The 19153-nt window shown below is 32.2% G+C and overlaps 1 protein-coding gene across 15 annotated transcripts in view; it reads right to left on the reverse strand.

Annotated features, from left to right (window-relative positions):
- The window catches only part of RIMS2 (regulating synaptic membrane exocytosis 2), a 470156-nt gene that overhangs the window by 213480 nt on the left and 237523 nt on the right, over positions 1-19153 (reverse strand). For 9 of the 15 annotated variants that reach the window (XM_053661100.1, XM_037133385.2, XM_037133387.2 and 6 more), the window contains 2 exons: positions 17479-17591; positions 2903-3033 (listed from right to left, as the gene is read on the reverse strand). In XM_053661100.1, coding sequence (XP_053517075.1) covers positions 2903-3033; positions 17479-17591 — 244 coding nt within the window. Of the gene's footprint in view, positions 1-2902; positions 3034-6941; positions 6990-15092; positions 15137-17478; positions 17592-19153 lie in introns of those variants that run through there. The other 6 variants (XM_053661101.1, XM_053661113.1, XM_053661104.1 and 3 more) reach the window with 2 other exon arrangements.

The raw sequence follows: 19153 nt of genomic DNA on the forward strand, positions 1-19153 counted from the left end.
AAAAATTAGAATATACTAACTTATGTAAACCTTTATTTTAAATTTGCCATAAAATTATTAATGTGAAATTTCTCAGGAAAAGGGTCAAGTGAATTTCTGCCTCAAATTTATCATACATTAAAATATTATAATCTTTAAAATTACTATTAAAATGTATAAATTGTATAATTATATCATGTTATATGTATGACTTAATAGCAATAGTTCAATAAGTCTGAAAATTTTGTAGATAATTAAAAACTTAATCTTCTCAAAATCTAAATAAAAGCAGATTATAGAAATATTTATTTCTAATTTTTTTTTAATATACTGCCTTACTGGAAACCTTCCAAAGGCTAATTAACCAATAACATTACATATATTATTCACTTATACTACAGAAGTCTTATTGTACAAAAAATTTAGTGTATTGTGATGTTCACAACTTCACATTCATATAGTTTAGCTAATGAGCAATTATAATTACATTCTATCAAGTTACTTTCTAACGTACAAGAAGTATATACTTGCCTATTTGACATTTATCAGTTCTTTTAAAGCACCATAAAACAATTTCTATGTGAGTTGGCTACTAAATGTGAGCTACAAATGGAAGCTGGACTTCCTTCTGGGTGGGATTTACACCTCCAAGGCTACCCTGCTTTTTATACCTATAAGTGAATATTTTAAATTATGTATCCCATTATATGCACATATATTTATGAATTACAGGCATGTATGACTATACTGTTGTACTAAATATTGCATACATTTATAAATATATAAAATAGAAATTAAAATAATGAGATAAAATAAATAAAAATTCAAATATTTCCTCTTGAACACCAGGGGATTGTCTTACACATCCCTGGGTACATTCATTCTTTTTGCAGCTCACTACTCCAGCTCATTAAGATGAATGACTGAATAGTAATAAAGAAAATCATCCATGAAGGAAATTTGATTAAGTTACCTAGACAGCCTATTCGATGCAAGAGGTGGACGATGAACTCCCAGTCAAACTGCTTCAAACTCTCCCAGCCCAGCACAGCGCTGACAGTGCTGGGAGAGCGAAAGCAGGGAGAACTAAGAAGGGACGGAATGTCTCTGAAATGGGAGCTAAGTAACTTTTCCAAGGTAAACACAGGGCTTAATGTTCAATGTAAATCTGACTTAATCAAAAGCAACTTGTTTCCAGAGCTTATATATTTAATGGAGCAGAGAGCCACCTTAAAACAATGTATCTTTATTAATTTTTAAGGCCTTGGAAAGAAAGGCCATGTAGATTTTATCTCTATTCAATTTCATGGAAGAGAACTGGTATTATAAATAAAAATAATTAACAAAATCATAGAAGTAATAGAACTATTATTTATGACTTTTCTCTCACCCCACTTCTAAAATTTTAACTAATATTTGTAAAGCATCTACCTATATTCCATCCATTAAAAAAGAATTTGAGACCCTGTCAAGAGACAAATTTCTTTCCATTAAGCCAGAAAGCAAGTGCTTAGTGGGTCCTTGTTATCTAATTCAAGAATGGTTTGTACCTCAATCTAAGAGGGAGTAGAAGAAAAATCTTGACTTTCTCCTATAAAGTGAAAAAAGCTCTCAGAGAATAATTATTTTAGAAGGGATTTCTACACTGGATGGGAGGGAGACTAGACATATTTGAAGTTCTTTTCAAACCCACCATATATGATTACAATTTAATAAGGCAAACTGAACTTTTAAGCAAGAGTTATCAGTCTAGACATGGATGTCCTCTTCCCTCCTCACAGTACAAAGTGTATCCCTGTCTAAAAGACAACTTAAATTGTTAGAGAACAACTGTCTTCAAGCAAACTTTGTAAAATAAAATTATATAGTAAATGGTTTCTAATAACTTTAGAGGCTGTGCCACCTTGACATTTTCTAGTGCAACTTCCACTTCAAAATGTGTACCAAATAAAATCGAAGGTCTTTGATAACTATCTTTCTTTCCTTTCCTTTTCTCCCCCCCTTTTTTTTGCTGAAATTGTTCTTCAAATGATACTTTGGCACTCAACTTAACCTGGATGACTTTAACTTAAACTAAGTAGTAAAGGGTACATAAGTGTAATGAACATATGTACTATCATATTGTGCCCCAGCCACTTCCAACCTGAGAAAAAAATGACCAGACCTGAGAACACCCAGCCCTGACAGCTAGGGATGCAGAATAGCTGGAAAGGGCAGTTGCAGACATTACTTCCTTCTTTTTTCATGATGCTATCAAATAATGTCTTTTATTTTTATGTGCCTGAAACTGAGTGATTAGATAATTTTTGCTAAGTTATTTCTCCATCCCTATTTAATTTTTTACATAAAAAATTTACTCCAAATTTTTATTTAAATTGGAATACAACAAAAATACTTATTTTGATAGCAAGGACACAAAAAAATATCTTGAAGAAGCAGATTCTGGACCCAATGATAAATTTCCTTGATGATATGGAGCAATAAAATAAAGAGTACATGCATTAATTTTACAGAATTTAAAGAAATAATGTCTTAGGAAAAGAAGATAGGAATTGTACAGGAATGTGATGAGTACCTGTTACTACCATTTCTAGTATTTGCCTCTGTAGTTTGTGTTAAAAATACATTTAAAGGAGGATAATTTTAAATAATTTTGATATGTAGAAACATACATTATTTAAGATATAATGATCCATGCAACCTAATAAATATGCAAGAAAATGATGTATTATGAACATCTGATATATTAAAAACAATCTATTTACTGTCACTATTTTGATTCCTAAAAATATTGTATTTGTGTTAAACTTTATAAATGTATGACAGGTATGATAAAAATAAATAATACAGAATCAAAATACCCATTGCTATTAACATTTCTGACTTATTTCCAAATACATTTATTTTTGTCTTACATCCCTACCTTCTGTCTGGAAGAAAGTAAATTTTAACATAAGGATTCCTTGGCCTCCCATCTTCCCTGGAAGGGAGATCCTTTGCTCCCAAAATTGTAACTATTAACTGGTGACCAACCTTGTCAAACCATAGTTTTATCTGAAAAGCAAAAATATTCATTTATCAGCTCAACCATTTATTACCATAACATAATTTTTAGATTCCAATCATCATTCACATCTCTTACACTGATACTAGCAAGAATGTAAATTTCACTTAGTAAATTGCATTTAGTTCAAACAAATGGATATGCTTTAATAACTTCAATGAATAGAGGAATTAATTCAAATATTTCATTTGATATATCACTTGGACTTTTATTATCCTAATTTGATTGCTTATTAATATGAACATAATAATTATACTACCACAATGAATCTTTTCTATACATGATTGCTTCCTTTATCTTTATGCAAAAATCACTGTAGTTCATTTTGGCCCTTCTACAATAATGAGTTCAAAATAAATGCTCAAAATGAACTGAACAGATAGTAACTTGTTTATATGGCATTCATAGGGAATTCAGAAGGAAATGTTTTATGTAATTCCACAGCAGAAGACATTTCAAAGATTAAAAGCAATGGGGATTTACTAGTAACTTTAGTTAATAAAATCCTTATGTTTCTATTTAAAACTATAATAAATTCCTATTTTTACATTTCTTGAATAGATATAAACTCTTTTTTGATGTTTGTGATGCAAATGTATCACAGTCTTACAGTAAGGAGGGTATGTATTTATAAGTTGAGACGGGAAAATGTGAACAACTTTCCCTATGCCATGATTAGAAACTGAAACATCACATCCAGCTGCTGAATTCATCTGATTTATAAAGGTCACCGCCTGCACACACACTTCGCACGCCCACCCTCTCTAGCTGATGGGACTGTGTCAGGATCTCTGGTAGCTGTGACTCTGACCCACAGGTTGGTTCAGAACTCAGCTGACTACTATCTTGAAATTGAAATTGAATCAAAATTTAAAATTTGCATTTGTAGAACATGTATTTTATGGTTTATATTTTTATGGTATATATGTATATACATGTTAATGATTTAATTTTCCCTTTAATCTGAATAAACAATGTTTGCAAATTACTTTGAAGGCAGAAGGGGGTATGGGAATATAAATGGTGGTAGAAGGAGACTTGATTAGGGGTGGTGAACACACAATACAATATACAGACAATATATTATAAAACTGTACACCTGAAAGCTATATAATTATATTAACCAATGGTACCCACATAAATTCAATAAAAAAGGTAAAAAGTTTAAATATACATCTCATGTCAGTCCTTCCCTCTCTTCCCCAATGAGGACAGGCAGGTCCAGGCCAGGACAACAGGGCTTTGTTGAGTCCCTGACTTTGTATTTTAGAGAACGAGAAGCTGAGCAAGAGAAGAGGAAGACTGATGGTCCAGAAGAGTATATAAAATTATTTATGTGCTTTTCTTTTTTTGTCAAATGGAATTAGCCCTCTTATAGAACAACAGTAAGAAATATTTAAACTTTTAAAATTATAATCACTACTCATTTTGTTGTAAGTCTTTATGTTTAATGCAGGTATTATCTTGCCATTGTGTAACAAAACATTTTCCTAATAAAGCTACTCAGTTAAAACAGACTACTAATGTCTGTTGTTCACAAACCTCCTGCATCAGTGTGAAGAAGCTAAAAATTCCTGGGGCCTAGCTCTCACCTACTGAATCAGAATAGGGTCCAAGAATTACTGTTTTAATTTTTTAAAGACTTTATTTGTTTATCTTTAGACAGAGGGAAAGGGAGGGAGAAAGAAAGGGAGAGAAAAATCGATGTGTGAGAGACACACATCAATCAGTTGCCTCTTCCATGCTCCAAACTGGGGACTTGGCCTGCAACCCAGACACGTGTTGTGACTGGGAATAAACCAGCGACCTTCTGGTTCTCAGGCTGGCATTCAATGCACTGAGCCACACCAGCCAAGGCAGGAATTACCCTTTTACCAAAGTCCTCCAGGTGACTGTCACGGGCATTATAGTTTGAGAAGCATGGCCTTAGATTAGGGGATCAACCTTAAAAAAAAAAAGGCTCTTATATCTGAATGGAGAAAAAAGTTCAAGTATTTGCTTGACTAACAATATTTAGTATAGATACAGTTGAGGGTAAATGGGGAAAAAAGGGACTGAACTATTCTGGCAAAAGACAAAAGGGGGAAACAAAACCAAAAGGTAAGAAATACAAGAGTATCTTATACATGAGATAAAACAGAGTTGTCATACAACATGCATCATGGGTTCTCTAAAAAGTGTGATCAGAACCAGAGTAATTTCTGATATTCTCTATTGTCTACAGAAATAAAAAAGCTTATTGTTCCATGATATGAAAAATACAATTATTAGACACCTCAAAGAGAAAAGTATGTAAAAGGCTAAAAGTTTTTTCCATTAAAATTTATAGTTAAATAAAGAAACATTGCTCATTATTTGACTAAGCTATAATTAATAAAGAAAATTATTGATTTCTGTGAGTTTTTTTTTTAAGGGATAAGACTAAGCACTTGTAATTAGTTATCTCCACAGGCAATATGTTTACTCTTTTGAAATCATTACAGCAAAATATTTGAGATATACCATAAATATATTTCAAATATACAATAAGGAGTATTGTTTTGAGGTATTTTTATGCCATGAAAAACCAAAAATATCACTTATTAATAATATTCATTTCTTATACAAAGATATTAGGCACATGGCTTTCATATTTTCATAATACTTTAATAGTTTATTAAGTTATACTTTATAAATATGTAAATGTCAAAATATAGATATAAAATATAGAGATATATAGGAATACTTTTATTTTAACTTTTTATCAAAATTATACTTTTTAATAAACTCTCTTAAATTGGGCATCTGATCAATAACTCCAATTTTCATTTTATATCACAGACTTCCATTGAAGTTTTTAACAGATATCCAGCTCATATTATCAAAGCATAATCATTTTATTAGCTGTTTCATTACATTTCAAAATTGTTTGTCTATGCTTTTAAAATGAATAGTTAATATATCTGTTGGTCCCCTAAAACATAACAAATGCATTTCACAATTCTAGATATGACATACTTCCTTACATTTACCTCATTTTCATTAATAAAAATCTTGGTATCATTTTAATTGTCTGAAGAGAACTATCATTCCAGCTGCACCATGTAACCACTTTTTAAATCTCCTAAGCAGAACCTGAGCAGCACAAGTATTTTACACTATGTAATATTAACTAGAACAAGTTTAATTTTTAAAATTCAACTAAATTAGTATTATTCAAAACCGAGAAAAAAACATGCAGCAAAGCAAGGAAAGCAATACTACTACTTTTAAACAAACTAGATTGGCATTATCATATAAAGGTTTCCTAATGAAAAGAGGCAAACAACTTGTACCCAATTACTACAGTAAAATGAAATGAAATTATAATTTAAAAATGTAAACAAAAAACCCATTTTATTTGAATTTTGATTTTTTTCAAAGTAATATACTTTTGAAATGTTGATCCTTATACATAATATGCATAAAATCCATGTTTTAGATAAGGTACAAATTTATTTGCCAATCTCCTCAAGGAGATATTGCTTGGAAAATGCAAACAAATGTAGATGTTAAGTGATATAATGAATGATTTAAAGAGACAGCAACTGTGAATAATAAAAGCAAGTATCGAGAGTATAAAATTAGTTATTTCTTCCAATGCTACACATATAGGTAGAAATTACATTAAATACCACTATGAGTTTTGGTATTCAGTTCATCATATAAAATCACTAACAAAAATTGTCTCTTTAAATTTTTATTTTATTTTAATCCCCATGCAGAATTCTACAAGTTGGCTCATAAAATGATCTGAAAGTCAATTATATGGCTTGGGGCAACATACCAAAAAAAGTTTACCTACTACGCATTTTCCAAAAGCATACAAATAAGGGTTAGGACACAACTTTAGTCTCTATCAGGCAGACAAGGCCTTTACCTGAACCCTAGGAACAAAAGGCGTTGTTCTTCTACTAAGGCTTTGGCTCTGGTAAGCAAAATTAAAGAAAAAAGCAATAAAACAAAACCAAAAGGACAACACACTGGAACTAAAAGACCAAAGTAAAAACAAACACATACAACTACCCCTTAAATATAACTTTTTCATGACAATATATATCTAAATTAAGTACTTCAATGTATTGGATAAATTGATTTTGTCAAAATACTAAAATATATAAAATCTTAGAATTTCTAAGTCAGATTTTTAAATATAATCAACATAACAGGAATTGAAACTGGATGTAAGATAACATATTCAGAATAAGATAACATATTCTGAAAGTAAGAGTGTAAACAAAACAATAGCCAAGAAATTTCAGGTTTCCCCTTTAAACACAGTACAATGAAAAAAACCCCAGAACAAAATGAAGTCAGATAAAAATGCACTATAGAATTATTAGTGAAAAGACACCTGAGGAAGTAATTGTGTAACTTCTCCAAAAAGATATCTCTAACAAAATTCTAAGAAATATTAGCCAAATTGACTCAAGTATTAATTTTTTAAATAATAACAAAGTATGCTGGAATGCGCAGGATTAATTAGGTGACTGGTACGTTAAGAATTTATACCAGGTCCTAGGATTTAAACAACATTTTCAGACATTTATTGTGTACTATTCAAGATAACACTATATCTCATTTATTTTTATATTTACAGTTCTTTATATTTTTTCAAACCTTTATTGACAGTTTATTGCAACTCTATTGCCTCCAACAATGCCAGGCACTAGTTGGTATTATCTCCAATTTGTAGAGGAGAAAACAGAAACACAACAACCAAAATTGACTACGCACTCAAACGAAATTTGATAAGACAGTGTGGATGGAAGGAAAGGGGCCACATATTAACATGGCCAGTTCAGGGGAGGCCTGCTAGGCAGCCTTACAAACTCAGAGAATTAAAGTAAACACAAAAGATGCTCTAAAATTAAAAATTATTAACTACAAGCAGCTCATGGCAAGTAGTCATGTCCTAGGCCAATATGTTTCCTTAATAAAGGTCAATCTTGCCCTGCTTAACATGCTCTTCCCAGAGGGGAGAAAGCAACCAACATGAGTTTCTCTCCCTCTCTCCTTCCCTTCCCCTCTAAAGATAAATAAATAAAATCTAAAGGTAAAGACTGACCTTAAAAAAAAAAAAAAAAGGTCAATCTTTACCTGTATATTGTATTTTTGCATCTACGATAATCTACCTTTGGAATGTCAAGGTAACTTCCCTTTTTCCTAAACCCTTGGCACACAAGCTGAAACCACAAATCCTCTCATTGTTATTGTTATTGTTATTGTGTTGTTCATTATTACCTAACCCTTACCCACCAAAGTACAAGAAGTATGTATGTATCGTTTTACCTTTTATCCAATTCCAGAAGTTTCCTCACTTCCCTTCTCCTGCCTCCCTAATCTATCACCAGTGGATTTCCTGTAATCCCTTTCTGGCTCCTTCTTTGGTTCTGACATATAAAACAGGTGCCAAACTGCCATTCTCTGGAGCACTTCTGTATCAATTCAGATACTGCTTCCTGGCAATTGTCGTCAGTTTGGCTCAAATAAACTTAACAAAAATTCTCTAAGTTTTGAATGTTTCTCACATTGACATTAACTTGGCAACCACAGCAGGACTTAAAAGAAGCCCACCCAGGGCCACCTTGCAGGCCAGGACCCCTCCTAGGTACCAGCAGGGGCCCGGTGTACCTCACCAGCTCCTCCTTTTGCAAAGAGTAAACTTGGGTGAGTTTCAACTGGAATTCCAGACCTCCCTGTTGTAGGTATGAGGTCCTGACTTTATTTGAGCTGTTTTCTTAAATATTTGAAGTAGAACCAAGGTTAAGGGTTGATAGAACCCAGGCTAAGGCGGTACTGGAAAAAAAAAAAACAGCTGGTTTTCAATTTTGGCTTTTCAATTGGTATTGCTTTCTGAGAATGTGAAGTGCGCACTCTACAGACATCAAAATAAAACTAAAATTCACATAGGAAACTGTGCCTCCAAGGCCAGAAACTCCCAGACACCGGCACTCATTAATACTCCTGGTAAGAAGCCTTGACTTGTAAGTGCATTACAAGTGGAAATGGAAAAATTTAACTAAAAATAATATCAACTTAAAATGTCCAAAACACAGTTTTCTTCTGACACCTAAATTAATTTTTGCATGCAAAATTAGAAAATGCCAGCTCTAAAACTAAACTGAATGAATGGGACGCGTACATTGATTTGGAAGTTAAAAGCTTCTAGAACCACATATAAATTTTTAAAAAATATTAATAAGTCTCTGAACTGGAGAAGGCTTCTGAAGCTAATAAATGCCAACAACCCATTCCTCTCTCCTTTACAATTCTGAAACCAAAGTCTGTCTTTGAAATGCAAATACCTGGTCTCAAAGAACTTTTACCTGGACCATCTCTTAAAATGCAAAGTTTTTGGAAGGTAAACCTTATCAAAAAGGTTCAGAAGTGAAAAAAGCCTTAACCATATCTAATTAAATAAATTTGATTTATTTCAGCTATTCCTTTCTAAATTACTAAAATTTAATTAAGGTTATTGAATACTCAAATATTTTGAAATGCTTAAACATTGACTGCTGGACAAGTGTTGGGTCCCCCTGCTTTTGGATTTTTTGGAAGAAAGGCTGTGGAGTGGATTTGGAGCTGTTTCATGAGAGTCCTGTTTACAGATGTCTTTGTTAAAGGAGTGATTCTGGAAAGTAAGTGTATTTGCCAATAAAAGAAGCTATGTTTCTGCAGGTTATGAAATATACTCATAAAAGCTCATCTAGATAATACTGGCTGCTCATTTTTGGTTATTAGTGGAAACTGAGGTTTCTGTAGGTTAAGAATTCAAATTAAGTCAGAAAGAATTTGCATGGTTTTGGTCATAGAAGGCATAAAATAAAGATACTTTTAAGGGGAAAAAAAGTAAGTAAATTATAAAAATGGTTATTTCTGAATGAATAACGTTTGTGAAAATATGAAAGTTTCTAAGTTTTGTAAAGGTTACAAGGGTTGTAGAAGTCTAGGTAAGTTTTAAGTTTATACGCTTAAGTGGCTCAAGTTGCCCTTCTCTAGAAAAATTAGTAATTCAGATTATGTGTATGGTCTTAATATGTATGGTTTTAATATTATTTGTGTTCATCTATATAATATGTGTAGTGCACTGTTTTTTTTTCTGCCTCTGGGTGGCATTATTACGGTGTAATATTTTATTGGCCTAAAGAAACTAAAAATACTTATATAAATTAAACCCAAACCTGTGGTCTGGTCAAAATATTTAATATTAAACCGGGTTTGAGTTTAATTAATGTCCTTTAAAGTTATTGCCATAAAATATGTGTTTATTTTACCCAAATTTCAAAAAAAAATAAAAGGCTATGTTATGGTCTTTTGGTTAAATTTGTTTGATAAACCTTTCCAAAGTTTAAATTTTAAAAGACTATTTAACCAAGAAATGACTTGGAGTTATTCTGATGGGCCCTGGAATACCTCAAGGATTTATTCTTTCTCCTTATAAAAAGAAGTTTTAAACTAATTAGGCCTATTTAAAATGCTTGATACATGGGAAGCTTTATCAAAATAAAAACAAGAATAACCATGTTCTATTTATATACCTCTCTGCTTTCACCTGGAAGAAGTACAAGTTTACTTGGACAATAATGCCCCAGGAATGTATGGGAAAGTCCAACCTGTTGCCCTAAATACTAAAAGCTAATTTAAATAGCATTAAATTTCCTAGAAATACCACTGTAATACAATATGTGAATGATTTAGTTTATACTCTAGGAACTTACTAAATTCCCCAGAAAACACAACAGAATATCAAAAAACAGGTTTTGATTCTGTTCACCCCAGATAAAATACTTTGGTTATCTAATATATAGGAACAGACTACCAATTAACCTGAGAGACTCAAAGGAATCCTAAGTTTTTTTTCTCTTCCAAAAATAAAAAAGCAGCTACAAAGATTCCCAATATCGTCACAGGTGAATTCCAAATGTTATTAAAAGCCCAGCATCTGTATGTCTTACTAAAATCAAATGATCCGACCACCCTCTTGTTCCTAGGAATGATTTCTAAAAGAACTCCTTAATAATGCTAATTTAATTTAGTTTACAAGATCTTTGGTAAATAAACAAGAATGTTACCAAGCTGAACACACAGTAACTTCCATGGTGGACATTAAAATCTGCCCAACAAGCCTAATTAATTATTCTAGCTGGCACTTGTCAATTGGCCAAAAATTAAATAGCCAATTATTTACACTAATAATAGCTAGGCCTTTGGTGTACCTCAAAACTTTAAAATATTGTTAAAACAGCAGGGTTTCTTAAATTTCTCAGGGCAGCCCATTAAAAAAAGGAAATTAAATCGTAAAATCATTGAATGTAATACAAAAATTAAAACAATTGGCAATTATCAAAATTCTAGGGCTTACCAAAGCTGCCACCATGGAAGCAAATAAAAAAAATATTTAGCCAATGCTGCAGCTAGACAGGCAGCATTAAATATTTAAATTATCCAAACCTAAGAATGCCCCTTGTTTCCTATTAAACCAATAAAAACTCTCATTTATAGTCCTAATGGACAGCTGCAAAGGGAAACAATGACAACAAAAGAGGGGACCTTTGTCCCAAACTAATGAATAGGGCTTAGACCTAGGGCTTAGAACTTAGACCTAGGGCTTAGTCAGAAACCAATCTTACCTATAAAAGCTTAATTACCAATACTGTACTTTAACATGTACATAAGCTAAAAATAAAGTCCTCAAAAATAACTTCATGAAGTAAACGATATTCCTGAAACCCTCCTTCTACCGTAACTCACAAAATATAAAGCAAATGTTTTATTTGTTCAAAATATAGCCCAGAAAAATCATTCCTCTAGATCAGAGAACATTTCTCACTTTCCTCAAATACAGGTACGATAGTTGGTTTTTATCCAAATGCCACTATCTCAAAAATACCAAAAAAATTATTAGTTATAATTTTGTATGGATTAAGGCATTCCCCTGCAGAAAAACAACAGCTTTAATGGTAGGTATATTACTTTAAAAAATTAATTCCCAAATTGGGGAATTCCAAGCCAGTGACTAAGGGACTCCTTCACTAAACCAACAATATGATCCATTTATAATACGTGGCCTATTCTACAGTATTTTCATTGTGCCTATCACTCCCAGTTCTCTGGATTAATAGAGCACACAAATAATACAATTAAAACTCAACTAGGTAAATTTTCAGAAGCTTTAAATCAACCTCGGACAAAAGCTCTCCTCATAGTACTCCTCAATGTAAAATCTGTGGTAAACAGAGCCTTTCTCCTTACAAAATAGTCACCAGCCACCCTATAAACCTAAATAAAGAAACATATAAATCAACTTTACTAAAAGAAGACATTCTACATTATTATTCAGGGCTCACTAACCAGCTTTTGAGGTCTAAAGAATTAGTAACATTTCACGGTGGACTCCTAGGAAACAAAGACTTCAAAAACCACAATTTACAACAAGGCAATTATTGTTCCCCGACGTTAAAGACTCTCCAACATCAGTAAAAGGGACCTCACCTGAGGCCTAACTGCAAATGTTCCCTTTCTCCTGCCTCCCTAATCTATTACCAATGGACTTCATGTGACTCCTTATGGTCCTCCTTCAGTTATATAGTGTATAAGATAAGGTGCTAAACTGCCATTCCCTGGAGTATTTCTCAATCTGTTGAGATATTACTTCCCTGCAATTGTAGACAGTTTAACAAACTCACCCAAAATTCTCCACAGGTTTGATTTTTTTTTTATGTTGACAACAACAGTATTAAAGGTAGGAAATAGTGCCCACCTCAATTAAATCATTCTATTTTATATTCTTTGAATAAAATTAAATTTCATTTCTGACTACTTCTTTTTTTAAAAACCATTCCCCCCCAAAAAATCAAAATAATCAGAATTTTGTGCCTTTATTATAAGGCATGCCAACAGTTAATTCAGGAATGCAATAAGAAGCATATCTCTGGGTTCAGGAATGGATTTCAAGATATTTAATTTTGCTTCCTTCTCCAAAATTCCATTCCATCCCTTACATTTCCTATGGATGTCTATCTTGTCTAACTCGAAGAGTTGTGTATATTGTACTTAATGGCTTCCAGCTGCTATATGGAACGAGTTAACAGGTATTAAGACTACCACCCACTTTAAATATCATTAGATCTACACTTTGTAACACATACCTAAAATATAAGGGAAAGCAGACCTTGAAAAAAAAACTATCATTCAATCATGAGTCATCGTTCTCTCAAATGTAAGCTATCTTTCTTTTTGTATGGAAACATACCAAAGGAAGAAAGAAATGGCGTGTGTTAGTAACATCTGTCTGCATTACTCTAGGTGGATAATTCTCTAGCAAATGGGGAAGGGATGTATGAAACTCATACAGATTAACTAAGCATGCTAAAGGAAGGAACTAACGAAGTCCTCTATTTAGAAACAGATTTTATTTTCCTTGCCCTCTCACTTGTTCTATTTGATTTAGAACAAAAATATCAAGATAATGGAAGTAAATATTACTCCCATTCATAAACTAAAAGATTATTTTAAAAGAAATAATACTTTAAAAAATTAATCTTTTAGGGCAAACATTTTCAACCTAAAATTATCTCAGATGAGCAACTCACAGGTTTCTGAAGTCAATTGTCTAAAATCTATGGCAATTTAAATCTAATCTTCACTCATAAGTTTATACATTAAATGTGGCTATAACAACATTTTAAAGTTATTTTTTAAAGTTGAGGTGAAATTCAAATAACATATAAATCATTTAAAGTGTACGATCAGAGGCATTCAGCGCATTCACAATTCTGTGCAACCGTCACCTCCTCTGGTTTCAAGATGGATTCATCAGCCCATAATAATATCCTGTACCTGTTAAGTAATCACTCCCCAAGCCACCATCATCCCCACTGCTGGCAACCACTGAGCTGCCTTCTGTCTGTATGGAGTCCGGATATTTCACATAGAATGGTGAAGTATTACCAGTATGTATTTCATTGCAACTTGTAATTAATAACACTTCATTTATTTTAAACATGAAATACCTGGTATCCATAACAACTCAGCTTCACCCAAATAAAGAATTTGAATTCATATACTAGAATTTATTTTGCATTTTAATGCCATTTCTACTATATACTGCACTACTATCTGGAGGACATTCCTTTTAAGCAATGCTTCTAAAATACCAAAGGATGTGACAATAAAATATGAAGGGTAAACACTCAAAGAAAAATCTCTATAGACTTTTAAAAACTTTCTGTAAATTAGAGTTTCTTATGAAACATTAAAGGTGCATACCTATTCTTCAGTTACTTATTCCCTTTAAATGGGCATATAAGATGGATATGTACAACATTTACATAGTCATCACTAAAAATGGAGTCAAATATATTAAAACAAAGTTATAGAATCACTGTAACTATCAGTAAACCAGACCCTAAAGTAAAATTACAGTAAAGTAAAATTACTGTAAAAAAGAATCAGTGTATTCCTTTAGAATTTCTCACTTTTAAAAGAATTGAAGGTTATATTTTATCTTAACTCTATCAAAATAACTAGCCAAAAACTTCAAATTACTTTTAAAGTATTAAGAGAATTATAAAAGTAATTATCTGAAGAAGGAATCTGCTAACTTACGGAAGAGCTCTAATTTTTAGAAAAATCAAAATATGGGAGTACCGATCATGTAAAGGCTAACGAACAGCCCAGGTGTCGTAAACACAAACTCACACTCAATCTCGGTAAGTGCACTAGGAGCACTTTGGTAGTGATGGCCTAGAATAATCACAAGCAACAGCACAATTCAAGCATGGAGAGGAAATATACTACATAATTAAAAAAAATTATCAACAACCTTGAGGATGAACGTTTAAACACCAATTTGCATTATAATTATATTTTCCATTTGAGGAATTGACATATTGTAGGAAGGTTGGTTCATATACTCTACAAATTATCTTTGTTCTCAGGCATTAGCATATCATGATTTTGTTAAGTCATGGGCCCAGGTAAAATGTCATCAACAGTGAAAACCCCCAAAGATAAAATAGAAGGATACAGAAATTGTAATGTTGCCTTGTGACTTCCTAGGGGTGTTCCCAAAAGGTGATACATGGGAGTGCACATTTCCCCAACCTCTGCAGCACTACAGCAAACCCGACTGTCTCCAGTTGGCAGGAATAGGGTTAAACACAAAGGGAAATACTACATCCAAAGGGTATCTTGCTTATGTCTTCCTGCATGCAAGGAATAAATATAAAATTAAGTTTCATGAGGATAAAATTCACGTTTCTCTTGATGACTACTGTATTCCTAGCTGTTAGTATCGTGAATGAACTGGGGTTAAACCTTAACATATATTTCTTAAATAGATCATTAGAGTTAAATTTGGTAAAAACATTTCTGAGGAAATTTTGGGCAACAAATTTCAAGAGCTTAAAATTTTCTTTTCTTTTCTTATTCTAATTTTACTTCTGGAAAGTTATCCTGACAAAAGAACTTTGTCCTAACAAAATATGCAAGCTCCTTTACATTAAAGGATTTCCATGGCATCGTTCTTTATAATAACGTAAATTAGAAACAAGCAAGATATCCTATTTTAACAAATTAAGTTAAAATGGAGTATTAAACAGCTATTAAAATAATTTTAAGCTGAATTTTCTTAAAAGTTTACAGGAAAAAGTGCATAATATATTAGTAAACTAAAAACAGATTTCCAAATCATGAGGAAAAATTGTGGAATCTGAAATTTGTCAAAATGCCTGCATGCGCTCCTCCTCACCCTTCTCTCCTCTCCAACCTGTAATAGGGTCTTGGGATTTTAAAAGAAGTAACAAAGTTGTACTCATCCTGGAAGTCTAACTTCCACTCCTTCCTCCTCCAGAAACAGCACCAACTACATACACACACACACACACACACACACACATTTATTTATATACGGACATCATCCAGGTACCTAAGACATAACAACAACAAAAAAACCCCACAAACTAAATAGAGCCATAAAAAAAAAACAGCTAACATTTATTACCACCCTAAAATGGTGGACAACAAAGACATATACATTTGTAACCATAAATGACAATATCTCTACTGTCAACATATGTAAGAGAATAAGTAGGAAGATGCTACTTATTGTGGAAAAATAAAAAAGACCATTGTCCTCAAATGAAAAGTTTACTCTGTTTATGAAAGAGAAAGGAAAAGAAAATAATAAAGAGAAGAAATTCATTTTAGTAAGACATTTACAATCTTCTAACAGAATCTCAATTTTTCTTGCATTTTTTTGTAACTTAACCTTTTTGATCAAAATAGTCCCAGAATGCACAATGTCTAGTGACTTTTTCAAAAAATATTAATATGTTAATTGTCTCCATACCCCATATCTCCTTTAAGTCAATGAAAATTCAGTATAAATCAAATATTTCCCCTTTCCCCCCAATTAAAGGATATATTTTATACCTTATATAATAAAGATTTTTATTGCTCTTAAAGTATCAGCCCAAAATATAGTTTTTAATTATAATTTTTATCCAAAATTCAATGTCTGAATTTTGAAAATCTAAACAGTTCTTAATAGCCATAAAGTTTCAAGTTTAATAATTTATTGGCATTATTGTCAATGTTAACCCATATGTTTCTAAAACATGACTGGATAAATTTTAACATTTTTAAATGGTTTAAAAGTAAAAGAAAACAACAAATTAACAAAAAGCAAGAGCTTATATATGCAGAGCTCTTCTAATATGAAAATAAAATGCATAATTGAACTTTTAACCATTTCATTCAAATTAGAGATCTTTTAATATGAAATCATCTGGTGTACTCAGTAGTCAATTATCTATTTACCCATGTACTAAGTTTTGTCTGTTGACAAAAGCATCTCAAGTTTCACTACATTTCAGAGCAATATTCATAACTCACCTAAAATTTCCTTATGGTTAAACAACAGGGAAAATACATAAATATTCACTTCTATTTCAAGTATACCATCTTTCTACAGTGCAGAATTTTTATTTCCCTCAAAAGTTTATAACACATTATAGTCACTTTAGGGTACTGAGCAAAAATCATAAGCTTGAATTTTAGAATAATATTACTAAAGTAAAAAAGTTTTGGGTATCTTCACAAATTCTATTGCTCATTAAATTCCCAAAGACCTAACGCTAATAAAGAAAGCACTATGGTAAATAATTAAAATAGAATTTCTTTTTTGTTGTTCAATCCCTCCCCTCTCCCCCCATACACAGCCTAACTGAATTTCAATTAATTAATTCCCCCCTTGCTCACTCAGTTTACTAAGAATGAGAAAGCTGATGGTTAAAAAAGCACAGTTATATTCTAAAAAGAACTTGGTTTACAAAAAGTTAAAAAATAGCAACATATGATAAAAAAAACTACTTGATACTCCAAAAAGAGAAGTTAATTCAGTGATCACGTACTGCAAGCTGTCCCGATAAGAACTGTGGGGCGTCTCTCAGCCTGCCAGGACTCATGGGAGAGGTGACGGAAATAGAAGGACGATCCATTTTCTGAGATTCGAATGAACTAGAACCTGAAATGGTAATTATAATAAAGAGTAATAACAACAGTCTTCATTAGTATCTAATAATTTTCACCATGTAGCTCTTAGATTTTTTTAAATGTCCACAGAATGTCATTATATAGACCATTTCCTTAGCCACAATGTTCCAAATACACTTAGAGGACTTTACTGAAGCAGATGTGAAGCTGAGGGATTTTCTTAGTACCGAGGGTGAACCATTTTCTGTGCCAGTAAGAGTACAGATAGACATCTACTTCAGGACTTATATTACTCTTTTAATGTATACTAAACTCATATCTTACAAGAATGTAAAGAAAATTTGAAAATAAAAGATCAGGTATGAAAAAAACAAAACCTAAATCAATAAGGCAATTTGAAGATGCTCTAAACATGCAATACAAAAAACACAGTACTATAATGTGAATCATAAAAAGGTTTGCAGAAAGTGGTGTTTTTAACTGTATCTGGAAGACTAAAATAATTAGATGGGCTGAAAGGAAGTCAGGGACTATGAAAAAGAATATCAGAAAAAGCAGAAACCACAGTACTCAGAAATGATGTGCATGAATTTATTTGTACGGCGGGAAGGGAAAAATTGGAAAGTGAACAAAAATAGGACTAATGGGATAGTAGGGGCATTTCAGTGCCTGGAATTCTGGATTACACACTTTGGCACTAATAAAATGTCCATCTTAAACTCTTAAATATAAGGTAATAAAAATTGCACTTGAGGAAAGTGACTTTACCACTTACCCAAAGTGTAGGTTAAATTGAGTGACAAGGATAACAGTCAGGAACAAGTGGAATTCAAAAATAAGAATAGAAAAGATTGCAAAAGTAAAATAGAAATAATTCAGGTGATTTCATAAAATAAGAAAATGAGGACTCAAACTAATTAGATATGTGATATAAAGGAAGGAGAGAGGATAATACTAAGACCTCAAGTCTGTATCTAGATATGGGGTCAAGATTAAGTCCCCTATGTTTCTGTCTTGTTCTCTGCATGGGCCCAGCCTGATAGTCCCTGAGAGACAACACTGCAGAAGTCCTGTGTTTAAGGGAATTGGTGGAAAGTTAATTTGGAACACAGAAATGGTGTGACACCTGAGACATCCAAGGAGAGATATACAACAGGTAACTGAATGTATGGATGGAAGTGAATGTAAAGTAGACATCGGTGTTAGAAATTAAACTGTAAAGTGTCTCCCTAATTGGAGGCACATGCAGATAAAATTCACCTCTACAGAGAGTGCAGATAAAATGATGGGGAAACTCCAAGCCTTGGGATCAGAAGCAACAGTGATACCTTTTATAATATTGAGAAGTGAAAAGAATCCTGACTTTACAGTAGAAAATAAGCTCAGCTTTCCACAGGAACAAGAAGACACTTAATAGTGTACTTTTTAAATATACAGGCATGAAAATACAATGGTAGATAATTTTATATGTAAGCTTAGGAGTCATATGACAATAAAACCGTATGAAGAAAAGAACCAAGGAACTAAAGACAGAGGGTTAAGAATTGCACCTTGGAGAAACCTATTTCTCTGGATTTATAGAATAAAAGATTA

This window comes from Artibeus jamaicensis, unplaced genomic scaffold (assembly GCF_021234435.1).
Source record: "Artibeus jamaicensis isolate MK-2021 breed Jamaican fruit bat unplaced genomic scaffold, CSHL_Jam_final scaffold_916, whole genome shotgun sequence".
NCBI classification, from domain to species: Eukaryota; Metazoa; Chordata; class Mammalia; order Chiroptera; family Phyllostomidae; genus Artibeus; species Artibeus jamaicensis.